Source organism: Narcine bancroftii, chromosome 2, assembly GCF_036971445.1.
Source record: "Narcine bancroftii isolate sNarBan1 chromosome 2, sNarBan1.hap1, whole genome shotgun sequence".
Taxonomy (NCBI): domain Eukaryota; kingdom Metazoa; phylum Chordata; class Chondrichthyes; order Torpediniformes; family Narcinidae; genus Narcine; species Narcine bancroftii.
The window spans coordinates 316,775,419-316,799,254 of NC_091470.1; the positions used below are offsets into that span (position 1 = coordinate 316,775,419).

Consider the following 23,836-nt stretch of genomic DNA (forward strand, 5'->3'; position numbering starts at 1 on the left):
GGAATTTTATGAACAATTATACCAAACTGAGAATGAGGAGAAAGATGATAAAATAGAAGAGTTTTTAGCTAAAATTGAACTGCCGAAATTGCAAGAAGAGGAACAAAACAAACTGATAAAACCATTTGAAATAGAGAAAGTACAGGACATATTAAAAAAGCTGCCGAACAATAAAATGCCAGGAGAGGATGGATTCCCAATAGAATTCTATAAAATATTTAACCATATAACCATATAACCATATAACCGTTTACAGCATGGAAACAGGCCATGTCGGCCCTTCAAGTCCGTACCGGTTCACTTGAACAACTCCACTAGCTCCTCTGCAAACTCCTGAGGAAGTAGAGGCTTTCTTCATGAGGCCATTGGTGTGTTGGTTCCAGGAAAGATCCTCCGAGATAGTGACTCTATCTTCTGAGCTAACAGCTCCTGTGTTTCTTTAACTTTTTTTTAATCAGATTCTTCCAATTTATTTTTTAAGTCATCTACCTCCATTGAAGATCTTTTTACTGCTGTCATTTCAAATAACCACTAAATTGCTTTATTTGCTTGTGTAAACCATAGATTGAAAGGTTGTAGATATGTAACCTTTCTTTTGGCAATTTAAGCACTCAGGTGTTGTTTAAAGAGTTATTATTTCCTCCTCTCTTGGAAGTAATGAACCAGATAGAAGAAACACAAAACTTGCCAGATTCATGTAAGACAGCAATAATTACAGTAATACCAAAAATGAGGAAGGATCCATTAACACCAGCATCATATGGACCAATATCTCTATTTAATTCAGATTATAAGATAATAGCCAAATTATTAGCAAACAGCTTGTCCGATAGTGTACCAAAAATAGTAAAACAAGATCAAACTGGATTTATTAAGAAAAGACGAACAGCAGAGAATGTCTGTAAACTTATTAATCTAATTCATGCAGTCCAAGGAAATAAGAAGCCAACAGTGGCTGTTGCTTTAGATGTAGAAAAAGCCTTTGACAGAGTAGAATGGAACTATTTATTTAAAGTATTACAGAGGTTCAATCTACCAGAAAAATATATTAATTGGATTAAAACATTATATAATGGACCATTGGTGAAAGTAACAGTAAATGGATATGTATTGAGCCAATTTAAATTAAGTAGGTCCACGAGGAAGGGATGACCATTATCCCCCTCACTGTTCGCCTTAGCAATAGAACCATTGGCAGAACTGATAAGAACAGAAAATAAAATAAAAGGGATAAAAATAAAGGAGAAGGAGTATAAAATCAGCTTATTTGCAGATGACATCATTGTATACCTAACAGAACCAGAAATATCAATAAAAGAATTACATAAGAAATTGAAGGATTATGGAGAAATATCGGGGTACAAGATCAACGCAAATAAAAGTGAAGTGATGCCAATGAGTAAAGCGGATTATACAGAATTTAAAAAAGAATCACCATTTAAATGGCAAACACAAGCAATCCAATACCTAGGGATCAGGTTAGATAATAATTTAAGCCACCTGTACAAACTAAATTATCAGCCACTAATAAAGAAATTCCAGGAAGACTTAGAACATTGAAAAGAATTACCGCTAATGTTGATAGGGAGGGTAAATTGCATTAAAATGAATGTCTTCCCAAGGATACAATATTTATTTCAATCATTGCCAATTCCCTTAACAGAGAAATTATTTAATGAACTAAAGAGAATAATAAGGAAATTCTTGTGGAAAGGGGAGAAACTGAGGGTAGTGTTAGATAAATTAACAGAGAGGTATAGCCAAGGTGGTTTTCCAAAGTTACCAAACTTTAAAAATTATTATAGAGCAGCACAATTAAGGTATTTATCAGATTTTTGCCAGACAAGGGAAAAACCAGACTGGACTAAGAGAGAACTAGATAAAAGAGGGGAGAAGGTACCGAAACATACTTTATAAGTGGAATGAAAAGCTGGTGCAATATAAAAGCTCACCAGTATTGCATCATTTACTTAATATATGGAAGAATATCCACTTAGAAAGGAAAAAAATGAATTACCAAATACCAAAATTGTTATTGACACAAAACCTACTAGTCCCTTTTACAATAGATAACTTTTCCTTTAGAGAATGGGAGAGAAAAGGAATCAAAAGAATAGAAAATTGTTTTTTGGGAAATAATTTATTAACATTTGAACAAATGAAGTACAAATATAGAATAACTCATGGTACAATGTTTCCATATCATCAACTGAAAGCTTATTTAAAGGATAAATTGGGAAATAGACTGAGATTACCAGAAGGAAGCAGCTTTGGATATGTGATTACAGACACAATGATAATTAAAAGATTTATAAAAGGATTTAAACAAAGATAAAAAATGAAAATGGGAAAAGTTATGTTCTGGAACTATGAAGAATATAATAAACACAAGGTTACACATGATATAATTGGTTTCACAGGTTATATATTACACCTCAAAAGTTAAAAGAATGGGATCCAACATTATCAGATAGATGTTTTCGGTGTAAGAAGGTAATGGGAACAACAGTACATACAATTTGGGTATGTACAAAAGTGAAAATGTTTTGGGAAGATCTAAATCAGATATTAAATAAAATCACAAAAAATAACATACCAAAAAATCCAGAGATCTTTCTTCTAAGTAACATAAGAAGTAAGGAATTAGGTCTCAATTGGAGAAAGGGCAAAAAAGATTTATTATGATAGCCTTAGCAGTAGCAAAAAAATGTATAATGTCAACTTGGAAATCGGAAGAGTGTCTGAGAATACAGCAATGGTACATGGAAATGAATAAATGTATTCCATTGGAAAAAATAACATAACTTTAAAAATAAAGTCACATTATTTGAACAAATTTGGGAGCCATACATGGAACATAACAGAGAGGGCTTGCCTCAGACCTCCACCCCCTAAAATGATAAGAAGACAAAACGACTTGATCCAGTGTGTAAAAATAGATGACACATTTTTCTTGTTTATTTTTCATTGTGTGAAGACACTGTTTCATGGTTTTATTGTATTGTATATGTTGAATATTTATTGGTTTTAGAGGGGGTTGGGAAGGGGAAAGAGAGAGTAGGGGGAAAGGAGAAAATGCTACTGTGTATATTTAATGAGAAATGTTTGTATATATTTTGATTGATATGGTTCACAGTGTGAAAAATAAAAAAATTATATTAAAAAAAATATTTGCACCTTGCATCTTTACCATTCTTCAATGCTTTCTCTAGCTGCTAAGACTTGTCCAATTGGCTCATTCAACCAACTGACTATATTATACGTGTGCATCACACAGCTGCATCATACATTTATATACAATGCAGTGGCTGGGGAGCAGAACTTGCGGTGGGAACTGAAGGGAATGTATTTATCTCCCATCTATCAGAGGATCTACCCAATATTCATAAAGTCTGCTTCTTGCAGCGCAGTATGTTGACTTCAACATTAGTGACCAGTCCATGAGAATTCTTAGCAAAAAAAAAACCACTGGAAGTCCATATCAATCACTGATTATTTTGTGACTACCACTCGAAGTAGTCTCTTCAATTTCCACAGGCTTGGAATTGATGATTGTATTAGAATATTATCATTACATGCAGATACATAGTGACTGTTTTTGTTTTAAAAAAAAATCATGATGTGTAATAGCTGCAGTGAACCCAGAAATAAAATGAAAATAATTATTTTGGTCCAATGCTAGTTCTCCGAAAGTGCTACCAATTAATCCCATTTCCCTGATATTTTTCATCGCTTTTAAAATGTTTCATTTTGAAATATTTATCCAATCTCTTTAAAAAATTACTATTGAATCTGCTTCCATCACATTTCAGGCAATAAATAACCTACTGATTCAAAAGAGTTCTGTCTTATCCCCCAAAGTTTTTTTGATTAATTATCTTACATTTAGCTGATCTTATTTCTGATACTCTGGCAAATAGAATTTTTTTCTTGCTACCGTAAAAAATCTTTATAATGTTGAATACTTCTATTAAATCATATCCTTCTTTGAAATGAGAATAAAAACTCCAGTTTCTGAAGTTACTTCACAAATCCTTCGTTCTTGTTTTGGTAGGCCTCTTCAACAACACTTCAAAGCTGTAACATCTTTTCTAAAGTGCTTTAGGGATTAGTATAGTGTTGGGTACTGGTGCTTGTCATGTGTAAGTGAAGCTAATGGCCAATGAATTAATTCTATAGTTTTTCCATAGCTTCCTTCCTTTGTGTCCATTTATAAAACCAAGAACATTGTTACTTTATTCTAGCACATTAATGTCTTTATCAACTTCACTGGCCACCATCACAATTGAAATGTGAAACTAAAATCTCTGTTCTATTTTAAAATGTTACCAATTGCCTTTCTTCTTATCCAAAATGTATAATTTCATTCATCTTTGCAATGGCCATGTACTGATTTGTCTCCATTCTTTTCTACATTTCTAAGCATTGTTTCATCCACAAATTTTAAAATAATATCTTCAATATCAAGATGAAAAATAATAAAACTCAATAAAAATAGCCAAGGCCCACTCTACACTCTATTTCTAATAACTATCATTCTTTGCTTGCTGACACTCAACCTATTTCACGCATCCTATATCTGTCTCTATAATTGTATACACTTCAATTTTGCTAGCAATTATATTATCTAGTAATATTAACAGTAGTCTTCTTGAAGCTGATAAGAAAAACTGCACAGCTTTTATCTCAAAGAAAATGATCAACTTAATCAGATATGAGTTTCCTTAATCACATCTGCATAGAGTGTCATTTATTAGCCAAGTGGAAACTCACACTCATTTGGTCTACTGTCTCTGGATGTCTTTCCTCTCCCAATCATAGCCTGGTTAACATTGTTATCTAATTAATTCTTCTCCATTTTTTTAGGTTAAGAGTGTAAAATGTGGAACCCTCTAAACCTCTAGGAATATTTTCATAGATTTAATATGAAAGAGGAAGATTTAAACAGGAGCTAAACCTTTTCACAGGTGGTGGGTATGTGGAATGAGCTGCACGACAAAGTGCGAGAAACGGGTACAATAACAACATTTAAAAGACATGGATAGGGATGTTTGGAGGGATATGGGTCAAATGCAGGAAATGGGACTAGCTCAGGTGAAAAAAATTTGGCTGGAATGGATGAGTTGGACGCAGCAGCCTACTTCCGTGTTTTACCTTGAAATCAAAGGATGATTGAAAGATACAGCTTCTGCAATGGCAAGGATTTGGAAATGCAATTAATCAATCAGATAACCAGCATCAGCCTGCTTCAAAAATGTGATGTGGAAGGTCACAACCCCTGATGACAGCAAAAACTTGGCAGAACAGCCACATCAGTGTTCAGGACCAGGAAGTATCTTAGACCTGTTCCTGCCCAGACATCAAAGTCTGCCTAAAGCCTCATTCACACATCTAAACAGGGTTTCTGTCAACCTTTCAGCCAACTGACTGGATCTAAGTGCATTTTCATCAGGTGCACAGTGGCATTTGCACATTATCAGAATGCAATGCAGAACAATTATTAGGGGGGGGGGTGGGGAGGAAGGGGACACTAGATTGAAATTGCTTTGCAGAATATTAGGACAATGAAATTCTTCTGTCCATTACCATAGCAAATAGGCCAGCATAATACTTTCAGTTTCAACACAAGGAACAAAATTTCATGACAAATTGACCTATATTTGATGCAAAATAAAAGGATACAACACTCTACAAGTTCAGCCGCATAAAAAGGGGTCATGTTAAAAAACCTTTGTGGATCTGGTGTAAATTACAGAAAACTTTGTAGCTCAAATGCCAAATACCCTCATCTGAGCACTTTGAATAAAGAAGTCACCTCTAACAGAGAGGAATCATATTCTCAATATAATGTTTTAATTGAATAACGAGCGTTACAGTCAAGAGTGACTTCGAAACAGTGCATTGCTGTTTGTATGAGCCTTCAAAGTGCCCCCCCCCTTTACATGCGATCAAGTAATAAAGGGGTAAAGATAGTTCCATAAAGGGGGGGGGGGGGGGGAGGTAGTGATTGCGGTAAAAGCAGAAAATGGTGAAAAGACAGCATGTGGAAAACGAGAAACCATTAACGTTTCAAAGACCCTGGCAAGGTCTCTGTTCCTAAACAGTAACTTTGTTTCCATTTCCATAGGTATTGCCTGATTTAGAGTTTTAACAATATTTCTTTTTTAAAAATTAATATTTCAAGCATCTGTTTTATTTCTGATTTTTAAAAAATCTACTAAATACCCTCACAATTAAAGTTCATCTTAATTGCAAAAGTCAATGTTTTATGAGAACCTTAATTTCGGTTGAATTGCAAGATAAATAACTCGCCAAGAAAAGCGAACAAGTTAAAGCAGAACAAGAATTTATCGTCATCTCAAATTCCGAATGTTAAGTTTTGAGAGCATCTTTAAAATTCAACGCCCTTCCCCATTTGGCGAACGCTGGAAAATCTGGATGGGCGACCCAGTGTCTTACCCCGAGGAGTGAGTGGCAACGTTGCGCTTTTCCTCCAGGCGGTAGTCTTGCATTGTGGACTGCAACTGGCTACTGCGGTAGTTACGGTCAAAGTGCCGGTGGTGCTTCTGGTAAAAAGGTAATGATAGCGACGACATGCTGGCTACGTAAAGTCCTAAATGTCCCTTCACCGAAGTCTGTTCATAGATAAAGCAAAAACAAAAGTCAGGTAAAGGTCTCAACCATTTGCTCCATTGATGAACTAAAACGACATTAGTAAATATAGACCATTGCTGAAGCCTTAAGCGCTGGTGCCAAGAAGAAAGGATTCTGCTTTCTTTCCTTTTCTGGTCAAACCGCTAGTTGTTGAAGTAAGTAACATTGAGAACGAGACAGATGGGCTTTCAAATCCTTATAACCAACAGTTGGTCACAGTGTTTCTGTGCAACAAATCATTTTGAGTTATGGATGATAAACATAACATAAATGAGAGGTGAACTGTGCATAAAAAGGTTTAGATGTCTATTAATTACTGTAAATACAGTTGAATGTATTTCGAAATCATTAGTATTACCTATGATAATTTGACTGATCCTCATGTAAAAAAGATAATAATCCATTTTAATCCACACAATTGTTTGCAAAGGTTAGGGTTAGGGTATATATATATAGCCATGTTTGCATCCAACTTCCCATTATGTGTTCAATTTTCTACTTCAAGTTCAACGTTAAAATATCGGACAGAATTGTTGATATACATTCACATAGGGTTCGGGTGAAATATAATCTCGGTTCATTCTTGGTTTCTAATTGTATCATTTTATTGCAGAGAACCCCCGACACGAGACCACGTTAATAAAACCCAGCGATCACTTAGAATTGCGCCGACCGGCTGCCAACAAAACCTTAAATGTTGTTTTTCTTGGTTTAAAAAAAACTAAGTCACAGAACCACCAAAAGAGCTGCCAGACATTCCGAGAATCAAGAGCACTTACCAAATGTTAACTGTTTTCTGGGATGTTGTTGTATACAGTATACCAGGAGAACACGGAGTGTGATGTATGGGGGGAAGCAGTGGGAGGTTAGAAGGCTGCAGACTCGGCTCCAGAGTTCAGTACAAAAATAATGTCTCCCGTCAGTGGAACGTGAAAGCCAAAGTCCCGACCTTTTATGGCTTGAAGGATCGATAAATATAGCACTGAAGCAAGCAATCTCCCACTACTAGAAATCTCAAGGGGTTGCTTGCAGGTAAAGAATATTTTATTAAACTTTTTATGTGGTAGTTGGTAGTTACTTGAATTCAAGAGCTAATTCGCCGATTCTTTTTAATCCACAGACTTCTTAAATCTGGATACATTTCGCTAACATTAGCCAACCTCTGCCCCCCTGACGAGCTTGACTCCAGTGATTGCATACACATATGTGGAGGTGTAGTTTGAAAAGTGTCGGGATCGCTATCTGTTTAGGCGATCTCTCGGGTTCGATGTCACCTGCCTCCCCTCCGGTTCAGCGGACAGATCATGGAAAGATGTAAAAGCAACAGGATTATCGTCAAGGGAGGCTTACAGTTCTCCAGTATCCAGTTTCAGAAGTTCATATAGGGTAAAAATCCATTTACACCATATCCTTCATCAATTTGTTTTATCACCTCCCGGACAAACTCAATTAGTCTCATGAGCCCTACCTACCCCTCAATAAACCCTGCTGACTATCTCTAATAAGCATGCTCCAAATGCTTATTTGCCCTCAGAAAGAATCTCCTCCAATTGTTTTCCCACCACTGATTTAAGACTCACTGGTCTGTAATTCCCAGGATTATCCTTGTTATTTTTCTTGAGTAGGAACTGCTTTTGCCATCCCCCATGGCCAGGGAAGATAAGAATGCCCCAGCATTTCTCTCTTCTCATATCAAAGCCCTGCAATCCAGTGTATGGAGATTAACTTGGTGGAGGGACATATAAATAGGGGTCAAGACGGAAAAGCCCAGGCAACAATGTGAGAAACTACTCGGATACATCCTGCTTACAAAGAGCAGGATGAATCCAATCTGGCTCATTTCTTTCTCATTGGTCTGCCCTCCATTATCAGCAATATGATGGATTTTCTCATTAACAAGAGGTGCTTGCACACCAGAAATCTATTCTTTGATGCTCAGTATATGTGTCACATATAATTTGGCAACACATGGATCAATAAGCTGAATTCCAACATCAGGTGAGAGTGGCTGATCTTGATATTAAAGCAGCATTTAATTGATGAGCTCATGTCCAGTTTTGCAGAAACTGCCAAAATGTTTGGCCTGGAAGTCAGCCTGAAGAAAACTGAGGTCCTCCATCAGCCAGCTCCCCACCATGACTACCAGCCCCCCCCCCCCACCCCCACATCTCCATCGGGCACACAAAACTCAAAACGGTCAACCAGTTTACCTATCTCGGCTGCACCATTTCATCGGATGCAAGGATCGACAACGAGATAGACAACAGACTCGCCAAGGCAAATAGCACCTTTGGAAGACTACCCAAAAGAGTCTGGAAAAACAAACAACTGAAAAACCTCACAAAGATAAGCGTATACAGAGCTGTTGTCATACCCACACTCCTGTTCGGCTCTGAATCATGGGTCCTTTACTGGCATCACCTACGGCTCCTAGAACACTTCCATCAGCGTTGTCTCCGCTCCATCCTCAACATTCATTGGAGCGACTTCATCTCCAACATCGAAGTACTCGAGATGGCAGAGGCCAACAGCATCGAATCCACGCTGCTGAAGATCAAACTGCGCTGGGTAGGTCACGTCTCCAGAATGGAGGACCATCGCCTTCCCAAGATCGTGTTATATGGCGAGCTCTCCACTGGCCACCGAGACAGAGGTGCACCAAAGAAGAGGTTCAAGGACTGCCTAAAGAAAGCTCTTGGTGCCTGCCACATTGACCATTGCCAGTGGGCTGATATCGCCTCAAACCGTGCATCTTGGTGCCTCACGGTTCGGCGGGCAGCAACCTCCTTTGAAGAAGACCGCAGAGCCCACCTCACTGTCAAAAGACAAAGGAGGAAAACCCCAACAACCAACCCCAACCAACCAATTTTCCCTTGCAACCGCTGCAACCGTGTCTGCCTGTCCCGCATTGGACTTGTCAGCCACAAACGAGCCTGAAGCTGACGTGGACATTTCCCCTCCATAAATCTTCGTCCGCGAAGCCAAGCCAAAGAGAAAGAAATTGATGAGGTCTAGTAAAAGTGAAGTCAATGGACATCAAGAGAAAAAAACCTTGCACAAATAGAAATGATTGTACTCATTGGAAGTCATCTTCCTGAATCTGTGGAGAAAGAATCTGAGTTATTAGTGGTTTTCAGACTGCAGCAATGTAACGGCACAATCAAAGAATTTTGCTGCTACACGGGCAGTCTAAAAAGGAACGTGCAGCAACTTTGAGTCAATTCCTGCACCGCAATTTATCCTGCAGGACCCCTACAACTTTTTGGAGGAAGCCTGCTGTGTAAATTGTACCTGAAAAATTTGTTGTCAGTCATTCACTCTACTGCACGTCCAACCACCAGGACTGTTGCACACAAGCACTTGCAGTCTAAAAAGGCGGCCAGTGTGAATGACCACATGGCCAGTAATTATGTTGATTTTTTTTTCAGTGATTTTCCCGACATAGCTGTCTAAAAAGGCGGCCAGTGTGATTGACCACATGGCCAGTAATTATGTTGATTTTTTTTCAGTGATTTTCCCGACATTGCAGTCTAAAAGAACAGTAATGTTTCAGGTTTCACATTCCAGATGAAGCTATCACAAAATTTTAAAACAAACTATTTTGACATCATAAAATGGCTTCCTGGTGAATGTTAATATGGTACTGGAACATTACTGATTAATGTTTTGCTTTTATTGGATACTTTTAATGAATGGACAGTAATCACTCAAATATTTTTTTCAATTTCTACCTTAGCTAATGAGAGTTGCTTCAGCACATTTGTGTTATGGTGCATTTGGAAATGTAGTCCAATGGTTCTCGGCTCTTTCACTCATAGACCTTGGATGTTCCTTTACTGACTTGCTGACCATCTATAATAACCCTCAAACACCAGTAGTCTGCAGGCAGGTCGAGAAGCACTAGTTTAGAATATTCCCATCTCCATCTTAGACACGCTCACTCTGAAAGTCTTTACAAGGAATACTGTATGTAAGTCCATTCAACTTTTATTCTTTTCAATTCAATTGCCAGACAAGATCACAGTTTAACTATGGAATGTTTATTTGCAGGCACAAAGAATGACAGAAGTGCAAATGGAAACAAGTGACAACTGGAGTCTTAGAGGGAATTTACTGAACTATATTTAGCAGAAAGATGAAATAGGGGAGATCTCCAGGATTAACTCTCACTTAGCCTTTTGCTTAAAAAATACCAGATTAACTGATTAAGCAAATCAGTATCACTCCTTAACATTATAAAGCAAACTTTCTACTATGTTATAAGTACAAAATAAATTTGCAAAAGTACATTAAAATCTCATTTTTAAAAAAAACTGCTGAAATAATCAATTATTCAAGTGAAAGTTTACACAATAGTGGGCAAAGGAGTTAAGGGTTATGGGATAAGGCTGGAAAGGGGTACTGATAGTAGTGATCAGCCATGATCTGTAAAATGGCGGTGCTGGCTCGACGGGCCGAAGGGCCTACTCCAGCTCCAATTGTCTATTGTCTACAATGGCCTTGTGGAACATTTCCACTGGTAACTAAAGTCCGCGCTTAAGGCCCATCTCACTGGTCCCAATTGAGTCAATGAGTTGCCATGGGTTCTCCTGGGACTTCGCATGGCCCCAAAGGAAGATTTGTCTGCATCATCGGCAGAGATGGTTTATGGCACGGTGCTTACAGTTCCAGGGGACATTCATTTCGCAACCAACTCTGACGTGGATGTCCTTCAGCAAATTCGACGCGGTATCACTAGCAGGAAACCTGTTCCTACCAGTTGGCATGGAACCCCTAAACAACATGTGCCCCACAGCTCCTCGACACTGATTTTGATTTTCTATGCAGACATGTCCCAGGAGCACCGTTACAATGACCATATGGGCCCTTTCCGCGTGATTAAGAGGGACGGAGTTGTGTTTACTTTGGACATTAGGGGACATTTGCAGCTGTTTAGTGTAGACAGATTTAAGCCTGCCCATCTGGATCCCACTGCACCCATTCAATGCCCCCAGCCCAGGTGTCCTCCTAAGGCACATGCAACTGGTGTTTTAATTTCCGTTGACAATTCTGTGGGGGGGGGGGTGATGTAGCGACTGTGTAGTGGGCTGAGCGGGTGCACAGCACGGCAATACAAACTGTCGCCGGCACAGTTCTGCGGGCATGCGGAACCATAATGCAAGCATCTGCCTACTCACCAGGAGCCCACACAAGAGATGCTGAGTGCCGAGGAATGGCACGTTGAGCTGTTGAGTCTCCTGCCGAAAGGCGCAGGACACTTACAAGGCTAAATTTAAACCTGCCGGTCCCGTGGATCGGCAGCAATCTCATAGTGACGTCCCACCTTGTCTCGTAGAGCCCGGGTCATGAAGTATATATAAAAGAAGCCTGTAAACCCTGATTAAATCAGTTGACTAGTCTAGTGTGTGTTTTTTTGTATTATTTCAGTAGGTCTAACGTAGTAGCCACTACAGCATATCATTTCCTGAAATTATCTATTTCAACAAAATTGGCACAATATAGAGCATACAAAGAAGTTAAAATCATTTCTTTAAAATAAGGATACACTTTAAAATGAATGCAACATTGAGGGAAATATACTTGTATATTTTGAAAATATCAAGTGTCTTTTATTTCGAAATGGATTTATTCTGTGTTATTCTATGTTCTCTTTGCAGTCAAATCAGCTCAGCTTGAATTTGTGCTACCTCTGCAACAATAAATGAGCCAAACCTATAATTATTCATTTGAATGAGTATTCCTGAACAGGAATTGTATGTCAGGAGAGAGTTCGTGAAGGGTTTCTGTGTTGGGCCAATCCACTCATGCGCCTCACTGAAGGAATTATGACTTGGAGCTCAGCCTAATATTGGATCAGGAAACAGTTTTCAAAGATGTCAAATGGGCTGCAAAGCTCAATCTATCAAACAGCAGAGATTTCCACCTTTCTTGTCCTAGACATTAGCAATTTACAGGAAATACCCCAAAGCACTGGAGAAACAGACAAGTACTGCCTTAACTAAATAATCCAAATCCACTGGAAAGAGTTCTCAGCCAACATCCCCTGCGCTGAGGCTTTGATCATGTACAAATAGAATCCTCTGTATGCCTGGCACCAGACTATTGAAACAAGCAATGTGTTTTGAGTTCTGTCATGGGAAACAATTTCAGCATTTCTGAGAAAAGGATCAGAAAAGAAAACAACACAAGGATGCACAGTTTCAACTCGAAATGTTGACTGACCATTTCTGCCCATGGATGTTGACTGACCTGCTGAGTGCCTCTAGCAATTATTTGCAATACATTAAAGTGCTGGAGAAACTCAGCAGGTCACAGAGCATCAAGTGTAACCAATTTTTCAGGTCTGAGCTCTTTGACAGGACTCTTTAACTCTTGTTTAACCCCTCTTTGTTTAACTTTGTTTGCTCACCCACATTCAGGTCTGTGAAGTTCCACTCTTCCCTGGTAGCCGTCTTCTAATCCTACACAAATGAGGACTTCACCAAGCATCATTAGACTTCACTTTTTTTTAAATTCTGGTGACACTCCAAAATATGCATTTATTGTCCTAGTTATTTTTACAACTGTTGTAGTCTTTTTAAAGATAATGATACCATGACAGCATTCTCCTGAAACAATGTGTGCCTGGTACTCTGAGAAGAACCTTGCTGATGAAGGCCTTCCCACATCTAATCATTTCTTGTGTTAGCTGGAGGCTCATAATTGTTACCTTGCAAGCCATTGAAAAGTGTACAATTGATTTTTCATTTATTAATGGCATTAAACAAGTAGCTGTAAAGCATCAGACCAGAGCTCCATACAGAGAATCATATAAAAACAGCTGAGAGGATCACCAGGGTCTCCCTTTCCTCAATAACTGAAATCTGTTGGGAGTGCTCAAGGAATTATAGAAGACCCTTTCCATCCAATGCACAGTATCTTCAACCCACTGCAATCAAGGAGGAGGGACAGGAGCATCAAAACCAGGACTGCCAGGCTGGGAATAGCTTCTTCCCACAGGCTGTGAGACTGATAAACAGTATCTTGTAACTTTGAAAATCATCCCAAATACTTATAAATATTTCATGTTATTATTTATCTGATCTTTGTGTATTATGTGGTTTTGAGCATGGACCATGCTCAGGTTGTATGGTTGGGTGACGATCAGCTCATCCATTTATAAATGGATTCTGGATTTCCTTACTATCAAACCTAATATTAGGCAATATTTTTTTATCCTCCAGTATCACCTTGAATACTGGAAAACCTCAGGGTTGCATGTTGAGCCCCCTTTTGTATTTCATCTTTACCTTCGACTGCGTTCCAATAAACAACTCAAACTTAATTATAAAGTTCTCAGGTGACACCATGGTGGTCAGTCTAATCACAAGGGACAATGAAATGGCCTATAGGGGTGAGCTACAGCACCTAGCCTTGTGGTGTGCTGAGAACAATTTGTTACTCAATACTCAGAAGACAAAAGAGACCATGTGGATTTTAAACAGACAGGAAGCCACACGCACGTCCCGATTTACAACAATGGAGTGGTGGTGGAGCGGTTACAGAGCTTCAAATTCCTGGGGGTCCATATCTCTGATGACCTCACGTGGTCTTTGAGTTCATCAATGTTGATCAAAAAGGCACAACAACATCTTTATTTTTTGAGATGTGTGAGAAAGTTACACCTCCACACCAGATTTGGATTTCTATAGATGTACTACTGAGAGTGTGCTGACATATAGTATTTCAGTGTGGTAGGGAATTGTTCTGCCCAAGATAGGAAGACACTCCAGTGGGTAGTGAAAACTGCCCAATGGATTGTTGGAATGTAATTGTCTACCATCGAATCTTTCTATAGGGGACAATGTTTGGACAGGATGAGAAATATCATGAAAGACGCAACACACCCTAACCATGAACTAATTACTCTCCCACCATTGGACAACGCTAGAGGAGCCTTCACTCAAGAACTATCAAACTTAAAAAGAGCTTTTTTCATGAAGCCGTGAAAATACCAATTCACGGTGTTGAGCAGTGCTGCACTTATATTTCAAAATCAGTCATTTTTTTTACAATTTATTTTAGAATATTGCAGTCTTATTGCATATGATTTGTTGTGGGGCTTTTTTTAATTGTATTCTATTAATCATGTTTCATTGGCTGGTTTTCCAGTATAATGACAATAAAGTGTATCACATTATCAAAACATAGTTCAATATTCTATTAACAGAAATGCCACACACCCAGTTTTAATTTCCATAGACCCCCGTCATTGAAAACATGCCTGATCAAATTATTTGTGTGCAAAAAAACAAGGCAGAGTAGAAAAAAAGTTTATTACAAGAAAGAGTAAGTCATATAATTTGAAAAAAATACATACCATGTCTAGTGAAAGATGAAAATACCTGGAAAGGTTTACCAATGTTAATATGAAACGTATCCCATTTGACCTTTCAATTACTATTGCTTGAGTGGCAGAGACTCGGCAGTAGGAGAGTTCTCAAAAGGAAAGTTGGACAAATTACTGAAACATAATCAGTATGCCAGCACCTAATTAAAGCTGCAGCATGATGTCTAATCCACTGACTCTGAATTAATAACTTTTTTTAAAGTTACTGCTAGAAATTCCTGCAATTTTCCAATAATTTCAAAACATCATTTAACATGAAATAACTTCTCCGATGTGCAATTAATATTCTGTACTTAGACTTCCACTAGATTTTTGTTCCTTATCATTGCTTTCTTTTTCCTTGACCTATCAACAATTCATTGTAATCGTTCCTGTTTTACATCTTGTTACAGATATTCTTCATATTTCTGTCTTACCCTTTCACACTTTCATCTTCTACACTTGACTTTTCTTGGGTGAAATGCCAGAAGACGAGAATGTCTAATGATGTGCTTTTGGATAAAAAGGGCAGCAAAGACAAGCCAGGCAATTGCCAGTGCATGTTTGATGTTAGTGATGGGAAAATTGCTGGAGGGGATTCTGAGGGATATTTGGATAGCCAGGGACTGATTAAAGGTCATGGAAATTAATTTATGGAGGGTAGATCATTTCTCATGAATCAGGTAGGTTTTTGATGAGGATTGATAAGGGTAGAGCCATGGACTTTATATATATGGACTTGATCAGATACCACCTTTGACCAGATGCCACAAGGCAGATGAGCCCAGAAGGCTAAATTATGTGGGATCCAAGGTGAGTTGGCCCATTGGATTCAAAACTGGCTTGGAGGAAAGAGGCAAAGGGCAGTAGTGAAAGGATGTTTTTAATGATCGGAGGCCTGTCACCATAAGGGTCTGTACTGAGCCCACTGTTGTTTGTCATCTCTTTTAATGATTTGGATGGCAATGTATTTGACATGATTAGTAAATCCGTGGATGTGCTGAAACTAAAATCAATGATTTTAAGGATAATGTTGCATACACGACAGCAGTGATACAGATTAGCCCAGACACAGTTTTATTTTTAAAAAAATATATTTTTAATTATTAATCAACAATTATATAACATTTACTCTAAAAATGAACTGGAAAAATGGGGAGAATGTCACACCTTCCACCATAAAAGAACATTTTGAGCTGTAAGAGCAAAATTTTAATTGCAAACCACTATATTTGAAATAATACGTTACATGACATAATACAGCTAAATATGCATTTCTCAGTAACACTGTAAACTTAACCTCTTGAAAGGCAATCTACAAAAAAAATGTTTATAGAACTTTCTGAACCACCCAGCCATTCCCAAAAATCTCCCAATTGTTTTCTTACCCATGGGAATGGGGAACTTGGAAACTGTCTGAACGGGATAGGGGCCAACCTGACCAACAACACAACTGAGGTAAGTCACAGTAGCATGGCCAAATTCACTCTTCATCAAATTAACAGTAAGGTTGGCCTTTGAGAGTTTGTCAAATAGTTTCACTTGGGCCAATTCACAGACTTCCTGCAAACGATTTTTAAATTTTGAGACATAATCTACCAATTTCAACTGGTCATCTTCATTAACCCATTGTTCCTTCAACAACCCCAAAGGTCCTTTAACTTTCTGTCCAAACTCCAAGTCAAAAATGCTTAACACCCAATGACTCTTTTACTGACTCTCATTCTGCAAATAAAAGCCATTGGACACTCTCATCCCAGTCCTTCTCATGCTCCACATAATAGGTCCACATCCCAGATTTGATAGTCAAATGGAACCTCTCCAAGGCCCCTTGAGATGCTGGAGGATGTTCAGGTGATATGATCTGGTTAGCTCCCACTCTACAAGCTAACTGCTAAAATAATCCTGACATGGAATTGTTCCCCTGATCGGACCAAATCTCCTCAGGCAAAGCACACAAAGTGGGTAGCTTTCCAAAAGTTATTGACGCAGTCTTAACTTTAATATCTCAAAGTGTCACTTCCTTAATTTTCTCCTCAGAGAGAGGCTCCTCTCTCACCTCATCACAATCAGGATCTCTGTTTTTCCCCACCACAAACTCTGGACAACGATGAGTCCTTACTCTCAAGGTTGCCATCAGAACTATGGCCCAAACCATTTGTACAGACCAGATATATATTTGTATCTGTCTTGATTTCCCCAATAACTGGCTGATTGTCACTTGTGGTGACACTTCCTCCAATAAAACCAAACTCTCTGACACAAAACACTCAAATTCCTTAATATTACCAGCAGGTCTACAACTCTCTTTGTTTCCAGGTTTTTTAAAACATTTTGAATACAGGCAACTGGCACTGCCTCCTTTTCTCTCTTTCTCCTTAACACAGGACAATTCACTATCACATGGTAATACTATAGGGGACGCAAAGGTTTTTCCTTTCCCTGCTTCCTTTTATCTTTACCTCAGCACTAATTCCCGATATGTTTTTTAACTTAGTGAACATTCCACATTATCCTTCTGGAAGGTTTTACTTGACAGAAATTCACCCTCTGAAAGGCTCCACTTGGCATGAACTTAATCCTGTGGGTTACAACATGTTCAACCGTTACTTCAGCAGATTCATACCAAGGTTCCAATCCTTTCTCAAATCTCCTTAGTCTCACTGCAGCTATAAGGTTATCTAATCAAAGTTTTTCTCTCTCAGACAGCCTTTGTCTCTTAGCTTCCGATATCGCATACCTAAGTTTTTCTAATTCTATCTCAAACTGGTTTTGTTCCCTCTCTCTCTCTCTCTCTCTCTCTCTCTCTCTCTCTCTCTCTCTCACTCTCCTCTCTGCAACAGCTTGTGGTAGTACACCACCAACCTACTGCAGGGGGCAACCTCTGTACCTGCAGGAGTGTAAAGGGACAGGACAACACCTGGCCGACGGTCAATCAGTCGGCCTAAATGGATCAAGCTCCACCCGGTCGGGTGTCAATCACCCTCCAGGATATAAGCCTGCGCCAGCCTCCCAAGGCCTCACTCAGAGTTGCTGTAGCCACAGCCAGCCTGGCTCTGTGGAAGTCTTTGTGGATTAAAGCCTGTTGTACAGTCTTTATCTTTGTGTGTGTCTGATTCTGGCTAACAGCACACCACACAGCAAAAATCTAGCTGCCTTTGGAATTGAAGTTCTTCTAATTCATTTTCTTCTTTTTCTCTCTCTCTCTCTCTTTCCTCTTTGCCTCCACTAATCTTTTTCTAATTCTCTTTTTTCCTCTCTCCTCTCTGCATTTACTATTCTAAACTTTTCTCCTTCACAATAGAACCCTATAATTTCCCACTGCCTTTTTCATTGCTGGTTTTACCACCGCAAATTCCAACTTTTATGCAATATTCAACAACTCACTCTTTCTTGCCCCAGCAAAACTGCAACAGTGGGTGATCCCAGAAACTTATCAACATCCATCGCTGCTATCGTTCCACACACAAGCCTTTAATTTTGCTTGAAAAGAAATTCTAATCAATCAACTTGTAAATTAATTGATCACTCAGCTCTCAATTTGTTGTGATCCCGGACGAAGAGCCCCCAATTTTGTTATGCACATGACAACAGCAATAAAGATTAGCCCAGATGGTTCAAATAATATTTTTAATTATTAATGAATAATTACATAACACCTACTCTAATTTAACTAACTTATCTGAATTTAACTAAATTGATATACAATTATCTAACTTTAACTATGTGCGAATAAATCAGTGTGTGTGTGGAATACCCAAGTTGGTACAGATCAAGGCTCAATCTGGTAAGCCAACTCCATTTTTTTTTCTTTTTTTTCTTTTTTTCTTCTTTTTTTTATTTTTATTTTTTTGGGCAGCATTCTCATCCGCCAGGCCGCAATCACCGCCCGCCCTGTTGACCCACTGTCCGTCCAATTCTCTGGGAAGCCAGTTCCAAGGTAAAAGTTCAGAAACTTGGTGATGATATGAGGGCTTGAGATTGATGCACCACACAGGCTTTAAATGGTGAGACATGCAGGCCTTAGATGGTTGAAGCACGCAAGCCTTAGATGGAGTTAGCAGTTCCTGAAGTGGTTGAAAGAGAGCAGGGGTGACAGAATATTGATTACTCATGACCCCTGCCTGCGGTGCTTCAGAGATATGTCCTTTTTAGACAAGTGTCTTCTTCAGCAACTAGAACCCTTTTCATGGGTCAGTCGAAGTGGAGTGCAGTACTTCCTTTGCATATTTGTGTGGGTCAGTAGAAGTGGTCTCTCATTCCTCTGTAAGCAAAAGGAGGAATTCTGACAATTCTGTCTATAACCACCCAATGAGGCCAAGTAGGGTTTTCATTCCCACAAAGGAGGTTGAAAAGCTCTTTACTCTTGTGCTGCTTCCTTCAAAAGACCTCATGAACAGGCTGTGCACTGCCTTTTCAAAGAAGCTGGTCACATGATCTCTATTTCAGGGCTTCTCCAAGGGTTTTTGCAAATCTTCTTTTTCTTTGGCTTGGCTTCACGGACGAAGATTTATGGAGGGGTATGTCCACGTCTACTGCAGGCTCGTTGGTGACTGACAAGTCCGATGCGGGACAGGCAGGCACGGTTGCAGCGGTTGCAAGGGAAAATTGGTTGGTTGGGGTTGGGTGTTGGGTTTTTCCTCCTTTGTCTTTTGTCAGTGAGGTGGGCTCTGCGGTCTTCTTCAAAGAGGTTGCTGCCCGCCGAACTATGAAGCGCCAAGATGTACGGTTGGAGGCGATATCAGCCCACTGGCAGTGGTCAATGTGGCAGGCACCAAGAGATTTCTTTAAGTAGTCCTTGTACCTCTTCTTTGGTGCACCTCTGTCTCGGTGGCCAGTGGAGAGCTCGCCATATAACACGATCTTGGGAAGGCGATGGTCCTCCATCTGGAGACGTGACCCACCCAGCGCAGTTGGGTCTTCAGCAGCATGGATTCGATGCTTGCAGACTCTGCCAGCTCGAGTACTTTGATGTTGGTGATGAAGTCATTCCAATGAATGTTGAGGATGGAGCAGAGACAGCGCTGATGGAAGCGTTCTAGGAGCCGTAGTTGATGCCGGTAGAGGACCCATGATTCGGAGCCGAACAGGAGTGTGGGTATGACAACGGCTCTGTACACGCTGATCTTTGTGTGTTTCTTCATGTGGTTGTTTTTCCAGACTCTTTTGTGTAGCCTTCCAAAGGTGCTATTTGCTTTGGCGAGTCTGTTGTCTATCTCGTTGTTAATCCTTGCATCTGATGAAATGGTGCAGCCGAGGTAGGTAAACTGGTTGACCATTTTAAGTTCTGTGTGCCTGATGGAGATGTGGGGGGGTGGGGGGGCTGGTAGTCATGGTGGGGAGCTGGCTGATGGAAGACCTCAGTTTTCTTCAGGCTGACTTTCAGGCCAAACATTTTGGCAGTTTCCGCAAAACAGGACGTCATGCACTGGAGAGCTGGCTCTGAATGGGCAAATCTATCAGGTTAAGAACACGCTGTCTTCCAAAGCTGCAGCCCTTTCACAGTCACTTTGCAATATCTGCAAGGTTTGTTCAATCTGTTCTCTTTTTAAGGAACAATTCCACACAAATAAAAATCAACTGAAAAACAGGGGGAACGTCACTGAGAGTGAGGAAGGATCAGTTGGGAAGGCGGGTCAAGGAATAGCAAATGAAATGTAACTCGTAACAAATGTGTGGTGTTGCATTTTGTAAGTCAATCCAGGGCAGGACTTACACAGTGAATGGTGGGGCCCCACGGAGTGCTGTAGAACAGAGAGTCCAGGGTTACGTGTGGACAAGTTGGTGAAGAAGGCCTTTTGGCATGCTGTCCTTCTTTGGGCAGCGTACAGAGTACAAAAGTTGGGCCTCATCATCCAAGCTGTACATGGCATTGGTGAGAACACACTTAGAATATTTGCAATTCTGGTTGTCCAGCTATAAGAGTGCAGAAAGGATTCACCCAGATGTTACTTGGACTGGTGGCATTGAGTTATATAGGGAGAGGTTGGATAGGCTGCGTCTTTATGCTCTAGAGCAGTGGTTCTCAACCTTTTTCTTTCTACTCACATGCCACTTTAAGTAATCCCTATGCCATCGGTGCTCTGTGATTAGTAAGAGATTGCTTAAAGTGGTATGTGGGTGGGAAGGGACTGTTACTGAAATATTTTGCTTGAGGAAAATTGTCATTGGCCTATTTCCTTTGGAGTTATGAAACCATGCACATAACGAGTTTATTAGGTACAATTCAAGCAGTGGTTTTCAAACTTTTTCTTTCCATCCACGTACCACCTTAAGCAATCCCTTACTAATCACAGAGCACCTATGATATAGGGATTACTTAAAGTGGTATGTGAGTGGAAGGAAAAAGGTTGGGAACCACAGCCCTAGAGTAAAGGAGGTGGAGGGGGTTATCTTATAAAGGTTTCTATAATGAGGAGCAGAATAGACAAAGTAAATGCTCACAGCCTTTTTCCCAGGAGAGATGATTCTAGAACCAGAGGGCATAGGTTTAAGGTGAGAGGGGAAAGAGTTAAGAGGGATCCAAGAGGCAACCTTTTCACTCAGAGGGTGGTTGGCATCTGGAATGAGATGTCTGAGAAAACTGTAGAACTGGGAATAATAACAATATTCAAAAATCATTTTGACGGATTTATGGATAAAATGGGCTTAAAGGATGTGGACCAAGTGCAGGCTAATGGAATTAGCCCAGTATATCATTTTAGTCAGCATGGACTAGTTGGGCTGAAGGGCCTTGTCCATGCTGTATGACCAAATGCCTCTATGATATGATATTCAATAGACATTTCTGTGGTATAACTACTGAAAATAGAAAACATGATGGGAATACACAACAGGTCTGGCAGCATCTGTGGAGAATCAATGTTTCAGATTTTATATTCCAGATGGAGATATCACACAATGTTAAAATGTTATTTTGACATAATAAAATGCCTTTATGGTTACAGGTTTGGTAGGTCTCAAAGGCAAGGAATTTAAACACAGTTTTGATATAGGGAAGGATTTTATTTACAGAAGGATTAAATAAGGTCCATTCAACTTGCAATTGTTTTAATGCAACTGCCGGGCAAGATCACAGCTTAACGATAGAATGTTTATTTGCAGACAGAAAAAAAAAATGACAGTAGTCCAAATGGAAACAAGTGACAACTGGAGACTAAAAGGGAATTTGCTGAACTATTTATAACAGAAAGAATAGGGAAGATTACCAGGGTTAGCTCTCACTTACACTTTTTTCTAAAAATACCACATTAATTGTTTAAGCATATCAGTATCACCACTTAAGATCATAGACTTAACATCAAACTTTCAACTAGTTCAAATCACGCGATGTTCAATTCCATTCGTAATTATTAAGTGGGACGGCACAGTTAGCCGAGCAGTGAGCACAATACTATTATAGCAGCAGCAACCTGGGTTCAAATCCAGTGCTGTCTGTGAGGTGTACATTCTCCCTGTGTCCGCATGGGTTTCCTCCCATTCTTCAAAAAAAAGAACAGAGGTTGTAGGTTAATTGGGGTATCTGGGCAGCATGGGCTTGTGGGCCAGAAGAGCCTGTTACCGTGCTGTATGTCATAAAAGTGCCGTACAATAACCATGTCTGGCAAGAGGGTGTATAATCTCCACCCCTTGATAATCAAAGGTATTGCCATCACCGAGACCCTACCATCGTCAGGGGTCAATAGTGACCAGAAGTTCAAGTAGACCAGACTACAAAAGCAGGTCAAAAGTTGGGTATCTTGGACCAATGACTCTTGAAAATCTTTCCCTCATTTTCAAGGTCAACTTAGCTGAGAGTTAAGAGAATTTATTAACATTCAGGTCAAACCTACCTAATTGCTATCCCATCCACCATCCTAAATGTTCATCCACTCCATCTGTTCTATCATGTTTACCCTTTAAAATCCACAGCAGTTACTCACCTACCATTCAGCCAACAGCACCTCTCAAGCCTGTGACCTCTAACAGCAGGTAGGACAAGGGATTCCACCATCAGCAGGTTCCCCTTCCAGTTGCACATTATCCTGTCTTGGAAAAGAAGTCCAGGACTCAAGTTTCTTGGGGTGTGGGATCACCTATTCAACAATATGCAGAATGGCCCATCTGGATGAATTCCAGGGCGGAGCTAACATGCGCAGAAAAATAGGCACCTTCCATACCCTTTGTTGTTGTTGCAGGCATCCTGCGCTGTTTTCATCACATGACCATTAATTGGGTCTATAATCCTGGCTTGATCATTGCAAAAGCCCACAAGAAGGAATGGTTGCATATTGCTCTTAGTCAAGCTTGGTGCAAAGTTGATTTGGTTGAAAAATATATTGTCAATCCTTCACTATTAACCCTAGAATTCCCTTCCCAGTGTCATGTATCATGTGAATATCTTCACCAGAAGTATTGCAGTGTCTGAAAAATTTGCTGCCTTCTCAAGGATAGTTACAGAAGGACGATAAACCTGGACTTACCAGTGATATCCAGATCCTAAAAATTGAATAAATGAACACAATTGGTTGTCAGAACTTGGAAAAGGCAAAACTTGGCCGATGCTGGCAATCAGTGATAAGCACAGAAAATACTGGAATACTCAGCAGGTCAGGAGAGCGAAACTGTTAGCATTTCAGGTTAGCATCAGTTTTAATGAACAGTCAGCTGTCTGAAACATTAAAACATTTCTCCTCAAACGTCAGTTCACCTGCTGGGTAGCACCAGCATTTTCCCTATTTTTAATTTGTTTTTTTTTTAGAACACACAAAAATATAAAATATAACAGTTTTACGGGTAGAGAAAATATAAGGAGCTGTGAGAATTAAAGGGATG

At 39.6% G+C, this 23,836-nt stretch overlaps 1 protein-coding gene and 1 long non-coding RNA gene across 7 annotated transcripts in view; one reads left to right on the forward strand and one right to left on the reverse strand.

Moving 5' to 3' along the window:
• The window catches only part of myom1b (myomesin 1b), a 196,277-nt gene that overhangs the window by 131,718 nt on the left and 40,723 nt on the right, over positions 1-23,836 (reverse strand). For 3 of the 6 annotated variants that reach the window (XM_069921754.1, XM_069921752.1, XM_069921753.1), the window contains one exon: positions 6,460-6,635. In XM_069921754.1, coding sequence (XP_069777855.1) covers positions 6,460-6,596 — 137 coding nt within the window. In that variant the 5' untranslated portion in view covers positions 6,597-6,635. Of the gene's footprint in view, positions 1-6,459; positions 6,636-6,726; positions 6,777-7,433; positions 7,555-23,836 lie in introns of those variants that run through there. The other 3 variants (XM_069921751.1, XM_069921755.1, XM_069921750.1) reach the window with 3 other exon arrangements.
• LOC138755561 (uncharacterized) lies at positions 6,723-10,912 on the forward strand. The gene is made up of 3 exons (XR_011352392.1): positions 6,723-6,809; positions 7,775-8,040; positions 10,705-10,912. It is a non-coding gene; the product is annotated as an uncharacterized lncRNA (long non-coding RNA).